We start from the raw sequence: 22,014 nt of genomic DNA, 5'->3' as shown, positions 1-22,014 counted from the left end.
TAGCTCGTTTAGAGAACCTTTTCGTTATATGCTAATTTTTTGAGATAGGAATTTTGGGTTTTCATGAGCTGTATGCCAAAATCATCAATATTAAAACAATAAAGGGCTTGAACTACTTCAGTTGTGTGTAATGAATCTAAAATATATGAAAGTCTAATGTTTATCAGTACATTACAGAAAATAATGAACTTTATCACAATATGCTAATTTTTTTAGAAGGACCTGTATATATATACACACACACATATACACATATACATACACACACACACACACTTTAAAAGGTTCTGATCCCCACAGTCATGGACTGTGGGGATCAGAACCTTTCAACCGGCATTAGGATCGTGTGATTGACTAGTCTGTACAGACTAGCCAATCAGAGCGATCGCCGGGGGGCAGACTGGGCATGCGCTGCTCTTAGCAGATTAGGAAAAGCAGTGCATGTGCAGTTACAATAAAGGCATGGACGAGCTTTCTCTAAAGCTCCTCCATGTCACGTGCAGCCATGGACGAACTGGCTGCACGCAGAGCGGGGCTCAGGGGGCGTGGCTTACTATAAAAAAATTACCAGACAGATTTTTTAAAATAAAGTATATTTGAAATCTCTTTTTTACCCTGCCTCCAACAATGTTGTGTAAAGTACTGATAAAGTGGTACTGATGTAGTAGTAAAGGCGCATTTACATGCGTAGAGCAGCAACAGATTGGACGGAAGTGTCCCTTCCCGACAGTTGGCTGCTCGTTCAGTGAAGGAGACCACTACATTTACATGCAGCGATCACCTCCACAAAATAAGAACGAGAGCGGTTTCTGTGCAGGATTATAAATTGTTCATCATATAAATTCCCTATTTTCACCAGTTAAAAGTGTCTCAGCCACCAGGCATTTCCTGGGTTACCATAAGAAACGCACCTTGTGCTTTTATCACTCGGTTTTAGCCAGGATCTTCCAGTTATGATACAAATAACGATTATCAAGAAGACAGAAATTTCAATTAAATAAACTTCAAGAGCACATTTCTGAGAAAAACGTTCCAGTATTAGCAGCGTGAACAATTGAGAAAATAAAAAGCATTGGAAGCACTTAGTTCTAGATTCCATTGTAGAGCAACAAATCCTTTGTTCGAGGCCATATAGAAAGTGTGCAATTTTCATCTGTCTTTGCAAACTCTGAAATAAAATATTATAAAAAAAAAAAAAAGTCACTTTGTACCAGATCTGGGGTCCTTCTAGCATGACAGTCACTCAGTACTCCCACTCATGTGATCCTGAAAAATTTGTTCTGCGTGATGAAGATATTCTGCCGTTCTGCGTCGCACAACATCTCGTCTGTCTGGACAGCGGTCATCTGATCGAAAAAATAATAATGAAATTTAAAAAATGAGGTCAATATGGTATATTGGCATAAAATTATATATATATATATATATATATATACATATTATATATATATATATATATATATATATACACACATACACACACACACACACACACACACATATACACATATACATATACGCACACACACAGTCCAAGAAGATGCTAGGACTTATACTATCGTATTTAGTTTACTCCTCCCCACACACCACCAGTAAAATTAAAACAACTTTTTTGGGCTTGTGGTATACCTTTCTTTATTCTGCACATGCTTGGAATACTAATGTATACGACATAAACTCCCATGTTCCCATGTTCCCAGTGCCACAATTTGTAATTTTTTTTTTTAACTGTATAAGAATGTGTAGTCTGCTGTCTGCTGTGCTTTCCTATACAGAGGGGTACAGTAAAAAAAAAAAAAAATTATAATAAAAAAATACACAAAAACAAGTCTCTTTGTTGCTTCTGTCAGGAAATTCTTAGGAGCTTGTATCTCTGTATGTGAAAAAAATTACACTTACTGGTAGTGTATTTGATTTTCCAGAACCCATGACAGCACCAGAGAGAGGGAGGGATTTGCCTCCACAGCTGGACGGGTAATTTGATTTTACAGAACCCATGACACCACTTCCTCCTTCAGCAGATTCCAAAGTAGATCAGTAGTTGCTGTACAGATACATTCTTAAAATCTTATTTTTTTATAATTATTTTACCACCATTATGTGAAGGCAAAGCGCCAGGAGGAAGCGGGTGTTCCCTACGGCTTCCTGACCAGCTGTGGGGGCAGATCCCTTTCTCTCTCTAGGGCTGTCTTAGGGTACTTTCACACTTGCGGAAGAGGATTCCGGCAGTTAGTTCCGTCGTCCGGCAATCCGGACGCAAACTGATGGCATTTGTCGGACGAATCCGGACGCAGATCCGTCTGACAAATACATTGAAATACTGGATATGTCTCTCTGGTGTCATCCGGAAAAACAGATCCGGTATACATTTTTTTGCATTTTTAAAAGGTCTGCACATGCGCAGACCGTAAAGACGGATCTGTTTTGCCGGAAGACTTAATGCCGGATCCGGCACTAATACACTTCAATGTAAATTAATGCCGGATCCGGTTTTCCGGCAATGGATCAGTATTTTTGGCCGGAGAGAAAACTGCAGCATACTGCGTTATTTTCTCCGTCCAAAAAACGTAAGAGGGACTGAACTGATGCATCCTGTACAGATTTCTCTCCATTCAGAATGCATTAGGATAAAACTGATCAGTTTTTTTCTAGTATTAAGCTCCTGCAACGGAACTCATTACCGGAAAACAAAAACGCTAGTGTGAAAGTACCCTTAGCTTTCTAAGCAGATCTCAGTGTGGTGAGGCTATAGTAGATAGAGTATATGATAAGTAGATGCTAGGACACAGCTCTGCCCTCTGCATGTCTATCCCTGTCATTTAAGGGGGGGGGGGGGGGGAGTGTGCAGCGCACAGGGGCTGTTACAAGGCAGTGCTCAGACGATTCAGCCCTGCCTCCTAGTGCTCCAATTGCTCATTTGCGTATGAATAAAAACACATTTCTCTGCAGCTATTTATCATACAGACAAAAGAAAGGTATAGTTTTAATAAGCATGATGAGCCCCACCTGGTGGTTGATCCTGGTGACAGAGCCGCTTTAAATGGTTATTCCTGCTTTTGTGTAAATTTTCAATTTGTCAAGTTGAGTGTTTATCCAAAAGTAAAAAAAAAAAAAGTTACTAACCTGCTTCCCACTGTTCCATGGGTCCAGTGCATCTGTCCTCCTAGTGCCTGGCCTGTAAACATTGAGTGGCATCACGTGTGCCACCATGGCCAATCACTGTGATGTGTTGCTTGAGAAAAACATTACGACTGAGCTCTGTCATTGGCCACAGCAGCGCACATGACCCCACCCAAAAAAGTACAGGCTGGATACTGGAAGGCACCAGTTGAGACCCTCGGCGCAGGAATGCAGTAGTGGGAAGGTCCGTGACATTTTTACTTTGGAATCAGCACTCTACTGGCCATACTGAAAATTGATATAAAAGCTGGAATAACCCTTTAACGACTGTCGTAACCCTATAAAGGCCTATGCAGTCCCCACCTTACTCTACAAGGACCTTCCTGAATGTCCTTGCAGAGTTAGAAGCTGCACAAGATCGTTAAGGTGCGGGAAAGAGAAGCACGCTGGAAAATTGAGCAATATTCACACTCGACTGTGGATCACTTCAACTAACAGCATCATTGGTTCTTATGTGGTTAGTTTGGGTGATCAGACCCACAGTTGGTCTGGAATTTTCTGCTGAATGGTGCTGAGTGCAATACCAAGCATAGCCAATATACAATGTATGGCGCTATGCTTGGTGAGCTGCATGAAGGCAGCGGCGCTCACAAAAGCACCGATGCCTTCTCAATACAAGTGATCGGCGGGGGTCCTGGGTGTCAAACCCTCACCAATCAGATAATGATGGCCTATCCTAAGGATAGGTGATCAGTATAAAAATCTTGGACATCCCCTTTAAACTCCAGCTGTACAGATGGCGCTTGCGTCATCTTCAGAGATACAGGAATCCACTAGCTTCTATAATACCTGTACTTATAATTGACAGTCACCTTTCACTCCTTTTAACAATACATCCACAGCATTTCTGAAGAGCCTGAATGCTTCTGGGTAGTCTCCGGCGGTCTCTTTCTCCATAGCTTTCTGGACTTCAGCTGTAGCTAGTGAAAGATACAATGCTCCGTCTTCTTCACCGAGAGGAAGGGCAGGCGCCGGCTCCTCTACCTCACACCGCAAAGATAACAGGTTCAAAGAGGACTCTGTCTCCAGTAATGCACCGTCTACATTTACAGCAATAAAACAAGGAGCTTGGATTATTCTCAGCAGAGATGGGCAAATCCATTTGTCTCATCAACCACATTTCTTCTTCTGCGAGGGGCTGTCCCTGCTGCTGAAGAAGCGCCCTCTGCTATTTCATTAACAGGGTAGCAGCACATGAACAGTCGCTGCTCGAGTAGCAGAAGCAGAACCTCTGCAATTGCTCCATTACTCGGCGCAGGTTTGATTCGCTCATCTAATACATAATATAAATCGTATATAACTGTATAGACATACATAGCAGACTGTGGGCTCCTATGTATGTCTGTACAGTTACAGACACTTTACTATCCATGGCCTATTGTCGGGATCAGCGCTGGAACTACACAGATCCATCCATTGTGTAGTGGACATACAGTTCAATGGCAGCGCTGCAGTAACCACCTCTGTCCACCACAAACTGCTAATCATCAGGACTGCAGGGTATCAGGCCCTTGGCAAGCAGATACTGATGGCCTACCCTGAATCCGATCCATAAATAGTAAAGGAGTGAACAACCTCTTTAATATTGTACATATTTGTGGGCTTCATGATTATATAATAATTCACTTTTCAACATGATATATATAAACATTTTATTTTTTTAAGAGTCTGTAAAACCTATAATTCATTTGAATCTCTGCTCTTTCTGTGGTTAAGAGTCATGTAGACAGTCATACTCATTGAGTGACAACTTTTCCTGTATGCGTAATACATGCTGGATATGCCTTCTATGAATCCAGAATGCTGCTGCCTTCACCAGCTCTCCTGTACTAGCACTACTTCCTCCCTGTACTGCTCTACTCTCCTAATACAGCCCCTGTGTAATCTCCTTTCCACAATGACCCCCCCCAACCCTTGATTCTCCTTTACTCCTACCTGTGTGATTTCCTCCCCCGCTTGAAGAAGCTGGGTATTCTCCTCCCTCTCTAATAGCATGCTCTGCGTACAATCTCCCCAGATACAGTTTTCCCTCCCTGCTACCTCTAAAGGACACTTTACATGGGTTGATCGAGAAGGCAATTATCAGAAACAGTTTGCACCAGATAATTGCCTGCTCATTGGAGGAGGTGAAAGATACATTTACATGCAGCTCTGCTCTATGATCGTTCGCCCCCATACAGATGTTTTTACACAGAATGGTCTGCTGCCCAGAAACGAGGAGTTAGGTGTCCGCATCAGCAATGCTTTCAACCAATGAACAAGCAATTGCAGGAGGGGTAGACGGAGAGCTCAGACCGCATCAGACCTGAGCCCAAGGCTGGCCAAACACATTAGATAGCGGTTAGCTAAACACTTGTTGAGACAGCCATCTCTCCCAATCCCCAATCAGATCAACTATGCATGAGTCGTGAATCGGAAGCAAAGTCGCTGCTAGACTCTTCACACCCATGAACATTGTGCATGTTGAAATCCAACTGCCTTTTGCCAGTGGAGAGAAATGAGAGGTCTTCATGCACAGTCTATGGTAGACTTGACTTGGATGACATTTACTCAATGTCTATGGTCCTGCCCCATCATCGGCCGAGCATGTATGTGTTCTCATTAGGGAGCCATGATCATAGGACAGCCTGTGTCTTCTGCGGCAGGGAATTTGACTTCTTTTTCACTGCCCTGCTGTGGAGCAGCTCAAGGTGGAGGGATCCCAATAATACAGAAAAGAACTGCTATGAATACAATTCCCTATAATAAGAGAGGCCTTACCATGCTTACATGATGTTTTAAACATACAATGGTACAAGCTATATGAACAGGACATGTATACCTTCTGCATAGCAAGGGTCAAAGAGTGCCAAATCATCCGGAGCCAACGTTTTTGGAGCTGCAGTTGGACTTGCTGTCTCTTCCTCTCCCGTCTGGCCTATATCTTCATTCAGATCAAACAGTAAATCAAATTGACTTGGTTCTGCAAGAAATAACTTACATTTAGGGCTGAAACGATTACTCGATTAAATCAAGCAAATCGACACAAAAAATAAATAAAAAATAAATAAATAGAAGATTCGTTTGTGTCATGTGACCACGGAGCGGGAGTGATGCGCTTGCTATTACTCCCGCTCCGTGGTCTCCCGCTGCGCTTGGAATACTCACCTTTTCCAGCAGGGGACCTCCGGACACTCCACAGTACATCCATGGTCCTGCGCTGCTCTGACCTCCTGACGTACGCACGCCGTGACCTGACGCACTGTGTGACGTCAGGAGCAGCGCAGAACGATGTAGTGTTGGCAGCGCCCCTGCTGGAAAGGTAAGTTGGTGAAACCAAGGGGGTGGGGCGCAACTAAGGCCAGGCGCCTGGAGTGCACAGCGTCATAGAAACCAGTGACGCTGTGCAATCCGGGGTGTCAGGAGGAGCATGGCAGCAGAGCTGATGGCACAATGGGGGCAGAGCTGATGGCACAATGGGGGCAGAGCTGATGGCACAATGGGGGCAGAGCTGATGGCACAATGGGGGCAGAGCTGATGGCACAATGGGGGCAGAGCTGATGGCACAATGGGGGGAGAGCTCATGGCACTCGGTGGGGAGAGCTGATGGCACTGGGGGATAGTGGAGCTGATGGCACTGGGGGGAACTGATGCACTTGGGCTGATCGCACAGGGGGGAACAAAGGGTGTTGGACTAATGGCAGGGGGTCTGATGAGTTTTTATAAAGGAAAACAGTCCATTATTTTTTTCTTATTAGATTACTCGATTAATCGTAAAAAATAATCAATAGAATACTCGATTACTAAAATAATTGTTTACTGCAGCCCTACTTACATTATATAGATTGTCTGGTTTAAGAAAACCATGTTCACATACCCTATTAAAGCACTGTGAGTCAAAGGTAATCTGTCACCTCCCTATCAAACTATTTGCATAGAAACATACAAGTATCTCACAAAAGTAACTACACACCTCACATTTTAGTAAATATTTTATTATATCTTTTCATGGGACAACACTGAAGATATAACACTTTGATACAATGTAAAGCAGTCCGTGTACAGCTTGCATAACAGTGTAAAGTTGGAGTGCCCTCAATATAACTCAACACACAGCAATTAAAGTCTAAACCGCTGGCAACAAAATTGAGTACACCCCTAAGTGAAAATGGCCAAATTGTGCCCAAAGCGTCAATATTTTATGTGGCCACCATGATTTTCCAGCACTACCTTAACTCTCTTGGGCATGGAATTCACTAGAGCTTCATAGGTTGTCACTGGAATCTTCTTCCACTCCTCCATGACGTCATCATGGAGCTGGTGGATGTTAGAGACCTTGCGTTCCTCCGCCTTCTGTTTGAGGATGTCCCACAGATGCTCAATAGGGTTTAGGTCTGGAGACATGCTTGGCCAGTCCAGCACCTTTACCCTTCGTTTCCTTAGCAAGGCAATGGTCATCTTAGAGCTGTTTCTGAGGTCGTTATCATGTTGGAATACTGCCCTGCAGCCCAGTTTCCGAAGGGAGGGGATCATTCTCTGCTTCAGTATGTCACAGTACATGTTGGCATTAATGGTTTCCTTAATGAACAGTCTTGGTCTCATCAGACCACAGGACATGGTTCCAGTAATCCATGTCCTTTGTCTGCCCTTCTTCAGCAGTGGAAGCGCTCTTGTTAAACCGCTGTATGGTCTTGGCCACCATGCTGCAGCTCAGTTTCAGGGTGTTGGCAATCTTATAGCCTAGGCCATCTTTATGTAGTGGAACAATTCATTTTTTTCAGATCTTCAGAGAGTTCTTTGCCATGAGGTGCCATGTTGAACTTCCAGCGACCAGTATCAGAGAGTGTGAGATCGGGGATGGGGCTAGCCACCGAGTGGAGAGGACGACTTCCTAGTGAGCTCCCTGATATCAGAGCTCATCAAGCACCATCGGTCCCTTTACAGGCTCCCTTTTGGCCCAGTTAGCCCATAATCAAGCACGGTACTGTGTCCTCTATTAAAGGAGACCTTTCTAAGCTACGGCAATCCTCCGACACCGAAGATACGACTGAGGCCTCCCAAGGCCTATAAAGCCTCGGCCTCGAGTTACAGGAGGGCGCAATCGCCGGCAAGCAAGAACGAAACCCAGGGGTAAACAGCAGGTCTCATCGCACACAGAAGACCTCTGCTGGGACAGCGCCGTGTACCTGGTGGGCTTCGGCCCGCCGCGTGTCCCACCACCAAGCCGGACGTCCATCTTGGATGCCCCCCCATCCAATGTATGTTTTTGTTTGGCAGGATCTCAGGTCTCCTCAGGTGCCGCTCGTTATCAGTGATGAGGCTCTATTTAGATCTGCCTCACACTGCTGACCATGCGGTTGATAGTTTCTGTTTGGAGTTGCTAGTGCTGGGTTGTCTTGGATCTTCTGCTTCTCCATACATCTCTAAGCTAAGTACTTGTTGCCTTCGCTGTTTCTTATTATCTGGTGTGTGTTGTTTCTACGCCTCAGGGAGACGCAGGTTCCTTCATTCTGGAAGGAACCAGCTGTCTCATCCCCTGCTACCTATCCTAGGGCTCGTCAGTTTTAGCGGGGCTTTAGGTATACAGCATATGAGTATTTCCACCATCAGGGTCTGCTCATCCTGGCAGGAGTTAGGGAAAGGCATAGGGATTACTAGGAGGTCACCATCCCTCTTCCTTAGCTTTTGAGGCCTAGATAGTTGTCTATTCGTTGTGGTGTGTATTTGGTGTTTTCCCTTCCTCTTAACCTGTAATGCCCACATCACATATCTAGGGCTTAAATTAAGCGCCTCCTGTAAAGACTTACACACTCAGTTACGCTCCCATACCGAAATCATTCCAGACCATACTAGATTCATGGTCTCTTCCTTTTCTTTCCTGGATGGGTAGGAAAAACCTCAAAGCAATTTTACTGCCAAAGCTACTATATTTATTTCAAACACCTCCCCCTACTGTTTACTTTTTTTCCGTCAAGTAGGAAATTAACGAACAAATATTTATGGAAAGACAAGAGACCGCACCTCAGTCACACCCTTCTCACCCAACACAAATCACGCGGCGGCATGGCCCTACCAGATTGGCAGCTTTACTATGAAGCAGTACACCTCACCAGACTAACACATTGGGTAAGAGCAGATGGCAGTAAACTTTGGGTTCCCCTTGAAGACCAACAATCCAGCACTCCGCTGTGTTCACTAGTCTGGAGAAGTGATAACTCACAACTAAGTCTAAGCACACAGAATTCTGTCCCAGAATTATATCTCCTTAAATACACGAAGACTTGTGTAAAAAAAACGGATTTAAAGCACATCACAATATCTTCCTGTATAGGCATAGAAGGAGAAAAGGACCCATTAGACTCTACATCATTACACACGATACAAAAAGCACATGTCCGCTCAATATTACGTAATTTCCTAAAAAATCCTAACCTTGAGAGAGACCTTACGCCATTCGAAAAACTAATGGCAACTAAACTTCCCCCATATCTCAGATATACAATCTTTTATAGTTGAAATACCCTCTCAATAGAGGACATATTCAGGAATGGAGCAGAGACTTTGACACAAAATGGTCGGAGTTAGACACCGAGCATCTGTACCGATTCTCACGCGGCATCTCTCGATGCACACGATTACAAGAAAATTCATTTAAATTACTCACAAGATGGTACCTCACCCGGTCTGTCTCAAGCAGATGAATTGTCTCAGCTCAGACACTTGTTGGAAATGTGACCATGCTCAGGGCACCTACTTCCACATGTGGTGGTCTTGTCCGGTTCTGCAACCTTTTTGGTCTGAAGTTGGGGGGGGTTGATCAAATTTGTTCCCTACACAGCCCACCTACCCCCATCCCAGTTTTGCTGAACATCAGACTACATGACATTCCTCACACTAAACGTAAACTAGTACTTCATTTATCATCCGCAGCTAAATCCCTAATCCCGCAATATTGGAACCAACCTACATCCCCCACAATATATCACTGTGGTTGCGGAAGGTGGACAACATCTACCACATGGAGGAACTTTCGGCTTGGCAACCTAGATCACATATCAGTTTCCAGCGGATCTGGGCCAATTAATCATCATTCCGGAAAACAAATTCTTTCCTTAGACAACTTGGGGATTGTACCCCGCCACTCGTCTCCACAGTTAAACAATCATCCAGGATTTCTATCACCCTACCTGTTTACCCCTTCGCCACCCCCCCCCCCCCCCCCCCTCAGCCGCCCATCCCCTCCCTCTTACTGTTTAATAATTGGTGATCGTAGAAATATCCCACTAGAAACGGCCTAATTTAGCTGAAATGCTCTTTATGTGTAGCTCTCCTCCTCCGGGTCGCCCCCTGCGATTCCCCCTTGGGATCTGTGGGTGTTGGGCTGGGGGAGGGTGGTTCGCCATTTCTTGCACTAGATATGGCTTATTATAGGATTGTTCAAGTGCTCACCACTGTTTGCTCTGTATTTCAATCTTTGTATTTCCTGTCTTTTTGTAATTTTGGAAAAATCAATATAAAAGACAATTGAAAAAAATGGAGTGTGAGAACAATAACACCTAATTTAACCTGCTCCCTATTCACACCTGAGACCTTGTAACACTAATGAGTCACATGACACTGTGGAGGGAAAATGGCTCCACATCTATTAGCCAAAGTGGAAAGTAGGCAAATATATTAAAAGCATATTACAATACCAAAATATTTTTATTTTATTCAAATATAGCACTGACATATTCGGCAGCGCTTTATCATCATTGCCTGTTGTCTCCAGTGGAGTTCACAATCTAAGTTCCCTATCAATAGGTCTTTGGAGAAGAAACCCACCACAACACAGGGAGAACATACAAACCGATGTTGTCCTTGGTCCGATTTGAATCTAGGACCCCAGCGCTGCAAGGCACCAGTGTAACCACTGAGCCACTGTGCTGCCCCAATGTTAATTATTGTAAATAATACAATTTTCTAATATACAGGGTGGGCCATTTATATGGATACACCTTAACAAAATCGGAATGGTTGGTGATATTAACTTCCTGTTTGTGGCACATTATTATATGTGAGGGGGGAAACTTTTCAAGATGGGTGGTGACCATGGCGGCCATTTTGAAGTCAACCATTTTGAATCCAACTTTAGTTTTTTCAATAGGAAGAGGGTCATGTGACACAAACTTATTGGGAATTTCACAAGAAAAACAATGGTGTGCTTGGTTTTAACGTAACTTTATTCTTTCATTAGTTATTTACAAGTTTCTGACCACTTATAAAATGTGTTCAATGTGCTGCTCATTGTGTTGAATTTTCAATGCAACCCTCTTCTCCCAGCAACACCGCAGGAGAAATGCTAGCACAGGCTTCCAGTATCCGTAGTTTCAGGTGCTGCACAGCATATGCTGTGAAGATACGAGATGTGCAGCACCTGAAACTACGGATGCTGGAAGCTTGTGCTAGCATTTCTCCTGCGGTGTTGCTATCAGTGTGTGAAGAGTGGGAGAAGAGGGTTGCATTGACAATCCAACACAATGGGCAGCACATTGAACACATTTTTTTAAGTGGTCAGAAACTTGCAAATAACTCATGAAAGAATAAAGTTACATTAAAACCAAGCACACCATTGTTTTTCTTGTGAAATTCCCAATAAGTGATGTGTCACATGACCCTCTTCCTATTGAAAAAACAAAAGTTGGATTCAACAAAATGGCCGACTTCAAAATGGCCGCCATGGTCACCACCCATCTGGAAAAGTTTCCCCCCTCACATATACTAATGTGCCACAAACAGGAAGTTAATATCACCAACCATTCCAATTTTATTAAGGTGTATCCATATAAATGGCCCACCCTGTGTTTTATCGGTTATTTCTTGCATGGCTTCTGAGAAGATACAGCTCTGATAAGGGTACAGGATGGGGTCACGCACCACTGTCCATCAAGAACGGATTTGTAATTACTAAAAGCAATGAATGAAGGTTCCTACTGAATGACAGCAAGCAGAGATCTTGAAAACCATAGACACTGAAAGAATATTGGAAAATTGTATAATGTTTCACGAGGCACAGAAATCATAATGACCCTTTACTGTGCAGCAGATTCTGGAATTCACCCCCACCAAGCAGAGAATTTGCTAGCTGGTCATAAATCTTGCATGTGTCTGCCAGCTTGCTGTAGGTGTGTGCCGCCACATACTGCCTGTGCCATCAGTATAGTCTTCAGATGAGAGCTCTAGCTACCTAAGGAAAGTGGTTTTACTATGAGAAGCTCTACTCTAAGGCCTCTTTCACACGGGCGAGATTTCCATGCGGGTGCAATGCGTGAGGTGAACGCATTGCACCCGCACTGAATCCGGACCCATTCATTTCTATGGGGCTGTGCACATGAGCAGTGATTTTCAAGCATCACTTGTGTGTTGCGTGAAAAATCGCAGCATGCTCTATATTGTGCATTTTTCACGCAACGCAGGCCCCATAGAAGTGAATGGGGCTGCGTAAAAATCGCAAGCAAGTGCGGATGCAGTGCGATTTTCACACATGGTTGCTAGAAAACGATCGGGATGGGGACTCCATCATTATTATTTTCCCTTATAACATGGTTATAAGGGAAAATAATAGCATTCTTAATACAGAATGCTTAGTAAAATAGGAATGGAGGGGTTAAAAAAAATATAATAATAACAATAATAATAATAATAAAACGCACCTCATCCACTTGTTCGGGCAGCCCGGCTTCTTTTCTATCTTCTTCTTTGATGCCCAGAAGGAAAAGGACCTGTGGTGACGTCACTGCACTCATCACATGGTCTGTCACATGATCTATCACCATGGTGATGGACCATGTGATGGAACATGTGATGAGCGCAGTGACATCACCACAGGTCCTTTTCTACCAGGTCATCAAAGAAGAAATAAGAAAAGCCGGGCTGCGCGAACAAGTGGATGAGGGGAGTTAAATTTATTTTATATATTTTTTTTTTTTACCCCTCCATCCCTAATTTACTTAGCATTCTGTATCAAGAATGCTATTTTTTTCCCCCCTTATAACCATGCTATAAGGGAAAATAATAAAATCTACAGAACACCAAACCCAAACCCGAACTTCTGTGAAGAAGTCCGGGTTCGGGTCTGGGTACCAAACATGCTGATTTTTCTCACGCGCGTTCAAAATGCATTAAAATGTTTTGCACTCGTGCTGAAAAATCACGCATTTTCCCGCCACGCACCCGCATCCTATCCGGCCTTCACACGCGACGCCCATGTGAAAGAGGCCTAAGAGCCTCCAAGTATCTACCAGTACCCAAAAAATGCAGGAGAAAGGTCCAACACAGCTCTAGCCCAGCTCCACAAGGATAAATAGCTACTTGGTCTCAGTCTGTTCTTCTGAGGCCACACCAAAAGGTGAACTTTTGAGACCTGGGGCAGTGTTGTATAGAGGATGTTGTGGTGGTCGCCGCCATGTAGCACTGGGCCAAATTATAATCTGTGAGACTGTGTAAGGGCTAAAAGCTGGTCTCAGTCTGGTTTCTGAAACCACATGTAAGATCTTGAGATCTGTTCACATGAAGCAGTGCTGCATGGTGGCTGTTGTTGCTGTGGCGTTATAAGTCGGTGGGGCCCAGTGTCGAGGGTGCTTAGCCTGACAGCAGAAGCATTGTTGGGGTACTCTGCCGTTGTCTGCAGGTGCCGTGTTGCAGCTGCAATGTTCCACATGTGGCTCCACGCCAAATTAGAGTAGGGACCCACTCGGAAGAGGACACCTTGATTCATTTTGATCAAAATGTATATAAAGTGTCTTGTGGAAGCAGGGGGCATAGTGGGGGGGCAGACGGGCACGTGCAGAGGCTGGGAGGGGGGGGGGGGGGCCTGCCAGGCAGTTCTTTTCACTGGCTGGCAGTTTGTTTTAATAGTGAAGCAGGGAGCCCTCCGCTCTCTGCGTCACTGTTCTGCCGGCGCTCTCCCCTCAAGCCGCACATCCCGCTGCTGGCTGTGGGAGGAGCCCTGAAAGCCGGGGTTCGGCCTCCTACACAACCAGCAGTGCGATACCCGTGTGGGATGTGCCCGTCATCAGGGAAGCAGGTATTTGTGGGTTGTTTTTTTTCTTTTATGCAGCTGGAGAGGGCACTAGGGTCCACAAGGAGGACATAACTCTGTGAGGGGGCACAAAAGTGGGCATAACTACAGTGAGGGGGTACATGAAAGCGTGGAAGAGGGATGCAAATCTGAATCCTTGCCCCGGGTGCAGGAAAGCCTAGCTACACCATGCTGAGAAGCAATAGCATGTGGATGTGAATCCAAGATTGGCATATTCGCAGTTCTCACGGAGACAATGTCTTGGGGTCTTTTGCTGACAGGAAGCCTAGAAGTGTATGTACAGCTTCCCCCCCCCCCTCCCCCCCCAAAAAAAAAGCATCTGGGTAGACAATGGAGAAGTCTACGAAGTCTACACCCTCTAAGGCATGGATGTCAAACTCATGGCCCTCCAGATGTTGCAAAACTACAACTCCCATCATTCCCTGATAGCTGTAGTATGCCCAGGCATGATGGTAAGTTGTAGTTTTGCAACAGCTGGAGGGCCACGAGTTTGACATCCCTGCTCTAAGGGATCGGACACATGGGGTGGAAATTCCTCTGCTGTCTGCTGTGGATTCCAACCTATGCATTGCAAAGGGTTAATCCGTGGTGGATATTTGCAGCATGTATTACATACTGCGGATGCAAGATCTGCATCACAGGTCAATTTAAGCTACAGATTTTTTTCGGCAGCATGTGCATATCCATCCTGTGTGGATGTACCCCAATAGTGTGTGCCGTTACACTTACCACTACTACTGATGGTATCCTTGACGTCAGACAACACTTGTGTCTCTAGCTCATCAAAGTCATCCAACTCTTCCTGTAGTTCTGTAGAAGAGCTTCTTACCGGTTCTGGGATTAGAGGAGGAGGCAACACTGCTGCATCTCCTGAGTCTGGACCATCTGATCGCATTGTAACCTCTCCTGTCTGGAGATAGGACACATGCAAGGCCATAAGAACAGTAAATCACCAGTCCTGAATTATTAACCTATTGCTAAATATCTTACCCTGAAAAACTCCTTTAGTTGTGGACTATTATTAAGGGCTGGGATGCTCACTGTGAACCTCAGCGTATCTTCTGCAGCTTGTCTTCGTTCTTCTATAACAGGTGCTTCAAAGCGTCCTGGAAAATGCAAACCACAAATACTGAATACAAGTCTGAACATGTCACCAAATCCAAAATGTAAGATTATATATAAAGAGAAATATCACACACAAGCAAAAAAGTATATTTGCTTATCACCGGTCATCTGAAGGGTGGATGTACGGTTATAGTAACTAGTCCATCTGCATTACTGCCCAGTACCTGAAGGGGTCAGTATATGCCATAGCCAACCCCCACAGATCACAAAGCTCAGCCTTTTTTATGGAGCTTTTCAAATCTAATGATATAATGGTTATTGTGTTGCGGTGCCATTAGTCCAGGCATGTCCAAACTGCGGCCCTCCAGCTGTTGCAAAACTACAACTCCCAGCATGCCTGGGTAGCTTACAGCCATTAGGGCATGCTGGGAGTTGTAGTTTTGCAACAGCTGGAGGGCCGCAGTTTGGACATGCCTGCATTAGTCCATGCCACTTGGTGCAAACTCCAGGAGCAAAGATATAAACCGCCTGACCCCAAGTGCATGCATCCCCATGTATTCTATGCCCAGCCCATTGTCATTACTTCTAGAGGCTCTGCTCTCTCTGCAACTGCTATGCCCTCTGCACTTTAATGGGATTTAGGAGACGTCTGGGCCAAGCGTGATCACATTTACACTGCCTGGCCCTATCAAAGTGCAGAGGGGGTGCCAGTTGCAGAGAGAGCAGAGCCTCTAGGTGTGATTGTAACGCCCCCGTTGCTCCTAGAGGATCATTTTCATAAATTAAAACTTCATTCTTCTCAGCAATGCGGGCACATATGAACATGGGACTAACACGGATGCCTTCAGCTGCCAACAGGTCAGCCAGTTTCATACATTAAAATCTGCTAACAGATGCCCTTTAAATACATGGTGGCACTAGTTATTTTCTACACTAGCGTCACTCCTGCCCTCTTTTACAAGTTGCCAGCCTGTCCGATGGTTAGCAGCAGAATTCAGTCTCCTACAAACCGATGCATGAGCCTGGCTGCACAGCGAAGGTCTCGGCACGTCGGTATAATCAGGGTGTAAAGAGTGAATGAATGGCAGTGCAGGTCTTCACGATGAAAAGGTCCACTACTGAAATGGATCTGGAGAAGCTTACAGCTTAGTACAAACCCTCCACAGCAGGGATCCCCAACCTGCGGCACTCCAGCTGTTACAAAACTACAACTCCCAGGCTACAGCTATCATGGCATGTTGAGAGTTGTAGTTTTGCAACAGCTGGAGGGCCGCAGGTTGGTTATCCCTGCTCTATAGGGTTCTGATCATGAGGGCAAACAGCCAGTACTACTGCAGCAGGTAATGCTGTGTGTTCCTGGGTCCTGTGAATCCTAGTTCGGCTCTGACATGTACAATTACTGTAGATCCTCCAGGTTTAGTCCCGCCCGGTACAGCTATAAAGAGCTTTATTTTTCACATGATCTTGGGGGGGGGGGGGCACGCACAGTTTTTTTTTTTTTGTGTGCAATAGCTCCAATTTTAACAATCAAGTGATTTCATGAGGTTTTCATGTGACTTCAGCTAGTCACATGCAACGACCATGAAGGGCGTTATTGAAGTGCAGTGGTGCAACTGGAGCTCTCCAACTGCTAACATTCTCTGTGTGGGCCCAGGAAGACCAAGGGTATAAACTGCCAGGCTTTCAGGAATAATGGTTTCAGGATAGGTCAATATCTGATCAGTGGAGGTCTGACTCCCAGCACCCTGCCCATCGGCTGTTGGAACACCGCTAAGCGATGCGGCCTCCGTGCAACTCAGTCCCATTCATGTGGATGGGCCTGGGATGTAGCACCAAGCACAGCCACTATACTACATGTGGCTCTGCTTGGTATGCTGTGCAGAAGCAGCTGACTGTCTGACTGTTGGGGTGCTGGGAGCCCCCCCCCCCCCCCCAAAGCAGATGTTGATGACCTAACCTAAGGACAGGCTATCAATATTAAAATCCTAGAGACCTAGACAAAACATCAATATCAGATCGACAACCGGCACCCCCGCCGATCAGCTGTATGGGAAGGCATGCGCCATGCACATGTGCCGTCTCCTGTCTACATAGCAGCAGCGAGCAGGGAGAGAGACAGCAGATGGCACGTTCCATCCCGTCATACAGCTGAGGGTAGGTCATCAATATTAAAAGCCTGTAAAATCACTTTAACTTTAAAATAGAAGAGATAGACTCTACAAATCCCTGTTTCCGAGTTCCTGTTTAGACCATCAATACTGGACTCCCAACAAAAAAAACTTTGAAAGGAGAAGTCTACCTTCACCACTTCCTGTTTATTCTTATCAGATGGCCGGTGGTGGTACCTCATTCAGCTGACAGCTAGTTCTCCTGACACCTCTATACACTTGCATGCTCAGCTCGGTTGAGCATGTAAGTGTCTTAAATGGGGACAAAGATGCTGCTGGACATCCCTGGCAGCAACGTATCTCCCCAAGGTACCCGCTGCTCATCTTACATTGGGGGAGAGCTGGCGGGCTCCCCTACACATTAGATTGGCGGCTGATCCCACTGATGTGGATGGTCAGCAAATAGTAAGGGACATGTAGATGACAACAGCACTGCAGGATGAGGCTTTACAGGGTTTGTTTGTGACGTGTTACCATGGAGACACATCACTTAGCAGCTGCAGACAAAAAAAAACCTACAGATTTTATTCAAAGACTTTTTGCACAGATGCTTAATTTTCAAACAAATTCCCAATACACATCTCCACACAGCCAGGTCCAAAAAAGAAACCAAGGGAGGGAATTGAGTGATTTGTCATCTCCTCAGTCTATCATTGGCTTCATAGTAACCGGGGGAGATTCATCAAAACTGCTGCACAGGAACACTGGCTTAGTAGCCCATAGCAACCAATCAGATTCCACCTTTCATTTTGCAAAGGAGCTCTGGAAAATGAAAGGTGGTATCTGATTGGTTGCTATGGGCAACTAAGCTAGTTTTCCTTTACACCAGTTTTGATAAATCCCCCCCCCCCCCGAGGAACCGTGAATTCTCGCTGTGACTCACCAAAAACCTGAGCACGGGGAAATGGAGGGAATTCCTGAGTCCGCTGGAAGAGGTTTCTATGAGTATACGAGAGTTCTCCATGAAGTTTCTTAAAGTCGCTGTAGCGTTTCCAAACGACAATCTAAAAGATAATGTTCCAGTATATAATCAGGATTTCTGTGGTTAAACCAGGAGGTGTACAGTGTATTACTTTATAGGTTAGAGTGCCCCCCTCAAAATATTGTGAGAACACCCCGGCATGGCCCATTGCAGCAAGTCCTCTGCTTCCTCCTGTCTGGGGCGGCAGCGGAGGAAGCTGAAGGTGTGATAATCCCCACTGCCGCCACTGAATGCTCCGTCACAGGCATAGTCCGCCCTGAATCCTTTTATAGAGCCAGTACAAACACAGGGGGATTTATTCTATCCCTTCATTTATAGCAGATTTCTAGGGTAAATCTCCGAGCTGCCATAGACTTCTGACTGGGCGCACAGACTGCTGGAGGAGGCCAGCGCAGGGGATAAGACCAGTGTAAGACCGTCAGTCTGGATAGATCTCCCCACAGAATCCAAACCAAGAATGACAAAGCACCCAGCAGAATGCTGAACCCTAACAAAGAAGATAGAAAAGCGCCGGATAGTCAGGTGGCTGAGAGCGCCAATGTGCGGGGAAGACATCGCTAAATCAGCTCTGCGGCCCCTTCATTCTTGTGACCACTGGGGTTCCCAGAGGCCAGACCCCCACCGATTATATGTTGGTGGCATATACTAGCAATATGCCAAGACGGGAATAACCAACCATCTGTTATATGGTGTAGATACAGTTACACATTGGGGAACAGACAATATAAAAGATGCTGTGGTGTCTATAACTGAAAAATACCTCTTTAACATCCTGAGGGTTCTTCTTTGATATAAACTGTGGAAAAATGACAAAACAGTTTGTTACATGGTCAGAGACACACAGAAACAACTTAGGAGCCTGATGATCAGATAATAAAAAAAACACTTACTTAAAGGGGTCATTCAGGATTCTTATACTGATGGTTCATCCTCAATATCTGATCGGCGGGGGTCCGACTCCTGGTACCCCTGCCTATCAGCTGTTTTGAAGTTGCTTCAGTGCTGGAAGCGGGCTCAGGAACTGCACAATGTGTAGAGGCTGGTGCAGGGATCAGCAACCTCCGGCACTCCAGCTGCTGCAAAACTACAACTCCCAGCATGCACATTTACTAGGCTGTTTTTGTAACTCCCATAGCAGTAAAATGAGGATTCAAGTGCCGGAGATTGCTGATCCCTAGGCTAGTGAATAGGAGCAGCGAGCAGCTCTGTCCATTACATGGTGGATGGAGCCGTGTAATTCTGCCATCTGTTTCCGGCACTGAAAAACAAAACAGCTGATTGGTGGGTCCGGGCCAAAAACTAAGGAACTGCAGTGCCCGATTCAGGATCTGCTTGTACTGATAAATGTATTTGACTAAAAAGTATGCCAGTGTAAGGCTTCATTCACACGTCCGTGGTGTGTTGCGGACCCGCAAATTGCGGATCCGCAACACACCCGCCCGGCACCCCTATAGAAATGCCTATTCTTGTCCGTAAGCTGCGGACAAGAATAGGACATGTTCTATCTTTTGTGGAACGGATGCGGACCCATTTGCGGACGTGTGAATGGAGCCTAAGAGTGTGTTCACACTCAGCAGCTGTATTATAGAAACAAATAATGCCAAGGGGCTGACTCCTAATCTGCGATAGTATAGGAGCACGGCGGTCTGCATGCAACCAAGCCAAGCCCACCCACCGCAGCCAGTGGCTGCATGATTTTGGCGGAAAATTGTGTGGCCACTGTGGGTAGGCATGGCCTGGCTGTACACGACCAGCCACACTGTAGAGCCATACCATCAAGGGTGCTGCCACACTGGCCATGGCGGTTACCGGATCACCTAACCTCTTGACAAATGGTCACATGACGCAAGGGGATCTGGCCTCCGCAGTGGCCCATGATTGGCTGCAGGCGATGTAGAACCAGATATCTACAGCGAGGGTGCCCAGTGGAGCATTGCAGGCCTGGAGGAGAAGGAGCGGGGAGCCAGCGCCGGGAAACATCTCCCTTCATAGGTCCGTCCCAAGTGGCGTGCCAAACCCACCCCTAATTTTTGCACATCCCCTTGAAGGACAGATATGACTTGGTTTGGCTTCCAGAACTGCATCAAAAAGCCTGACCTGGTGTGGCCGCACCCTGAGGATATGATCACATGGCAGATTTTCATGATGGATTTCACTGCAGATTCCCCACCACAAAGCTCATGGCATCTGTGCCCACACCACTGTACATGTGGCCGAGGAATTTTATGAGACCGGACACCACGGGAAACTGTGGCGGGAGCTAAACCGAAAGAGGGAAACGACGGCAGAGACCTCACGGGATATGTGGCAGATTTTGACGAGTATATTGGGGCACTAAGGTAATACTTTGCAGCCAGCAGCGGTGAACTGTCACACTGTAACGCTAGTCTGCAGTGATGGACACAGACTGTATATGAACATATCAGTAACAGGTCACACAGGAAGGTCAGACAGGTCCATCAGCCAGGAGAACCAGGGAGTGGTACAGGCGGTGCCAGTCCTACTGCCAACACCAGAGGCAGCAGGGGGCACTGCCCAGTAGGCTCAGGGAGCGGCACCTTTAGAACTTTCTGTATGTGCCCCCTCCGCCAGTGTCCCAGGAAAGCACAAGACCCTCTGATCGCTGACTGATCACCAGTGACAAGGACTCCGGAGCGCAGAGTGATCGCTCTCCACCAGACACAGAGCGGCCACACAGAACACAGCGGTTGTCACTTACTTCAGCAATCACCTTGTACTCGGTAAACCCCTTAGGATTAGTTCGGCTATCAGTCACGTGATACCTCCGGTCATACTGATCCCGGACAGCCCGGGACATTATAGATCGATGTCGCTGTCACTTCTATTCTGCTCCTTTAAGAAAGTGAAAGCATCACGTGATATTATTGAGCATGCGCAGTGCGTATGTGCACAGTGCCAACCAGCGCTTACGTCGCAGGGAATAGAGTTCGCAAAGGGGAAGACGGCGGCTGCCATCCAGCGGGATTTGCGCATGCGTACTTTTTTATTACAAAGCAAAGGACGTTAAAACAAACGTAAATGTGTTTTTCTGGGTGTCCGGTTGTTGTACACATCAGGCAGTGTGCAGGGGCGACACATCATGTACCGTAACGAATTACTACGCAGGAACTCTCACTTGTTTCAATCTATTTGTGTTACCTGTGGGTGTGTCTTCCATATGGCTGGGGGCGGGGCTATCCCCCTGTATAGAATAAGCATATAACGCTGTGTAATGACGTCATCCCTCCTTACTGCACTGCTATGTCCTCCAGCTATGGTAAAGTACAGATAGTGCGAGCAGTGGGGTGTTTCTCTTCCTAAGGGAGCATTCATACGACCGTGTTGGTTTTGCGGTCCACAAATCACGGATCCGGGTGTTCCGTATGTCTTCAGTTATCGTTCCGTAAGTCCGTATAATACGGACGTGGTACTTCCATGTGTCATCCGTTTTTCAAGGTCCGCAAAAAACTCAAATGGGGTTTCCTAGAATGTTTTCAGTCCAGGGGTCCGTAAAAAAAGAAAACGGATGACATACGGATGCATTTTAGTGTGCTATCCGT

General features: G+C 45.9%; 1 protein-coding gene across 2 annotated transcripts; it reads right to left on the bottom strand.

The window, feature by feature from the left end:
* Positions 1-576: 576 nt before the first annotated feature.
* SNX15 (sorting nexin 15) lies at positions 577-21,345 on the bottom strand. 2 transcript variants are annotated; one of them, XM_044270003.1, is made up of 8 exons: positions 21,174-21,345; positions 19,215-19,250; positions 18,356-18,476; positions 15,230-15,345; positions 14,969-15,149; positions 6,002-6,142; positions 3,993-4,220; positions 577-1,346 (listed from the first exon to the last, which is right to left on the bottom strand). In XM_044270003.1, exons 1-8 carry the CDS (start codon positions 21,270-21,272, stop codon positions 1,240-1,242), a joined length of 1,029 nt encoding a protein of 342 aa, XP_044125938.1. In that variant the 5' UTR covers positions 21,273-21,345; the 3' UTR covers positions 577-1,239. The 2 variants fall into 2 exon arrangements, with proteins under 2 accessions (XP_044125938.1, XP_044125939.1); XM_044270004.1 differs by having other exon boundaries at positions 21,186-21,308.
* Between the last annotated feature and the right edge of the window lie 669 nt (positions 21,346-22,014).

This window comes from Bufo gargarizans, chromosome 10, assembly GCF_014858855.1.
Source record: "Bufo gargarizans isolate SCDJY-AF-19 chromosome 10, ASM1485885v1, whole genome shotgun sequence".
In the NCBI taxonomy this organism is placed as follows: Eukaryota; Metazoa; Chordata; class Amphibia; order Anura; family Bufonidae; genus Bufo; species Bufo gargarizans.
Note: the sequence above shows the minus strand (reverse complement) of the source record. Positions and strands in the feature narration are given on the sequence as shown.

Excerpts from the sequence above, each read along its gene's own strand:
- SNX15 (XM_044270003.1), bottom strand. The coding sequence starts at position 21,272 with ATGTCCCGGGCTGTCCGGGATCAGTATGACCGGAGGTATCACGTGACT. Across the intron at positions 15,346-18,355 it reads TCCCCGTGCTCAGGTTTTTG|GACGCTTTGAAGCACCTGTT; the intron begins GTGAGTCACAGC and ends TGCATTTTCCAG. Across the intron at positions 4,221-6,001 it reads TGACCCTTGCTATGCAGAAG|ACGGTGCATTACTGGAGACA; the intron begins GTATACATGTCC and ends CTGTAAATGTAG.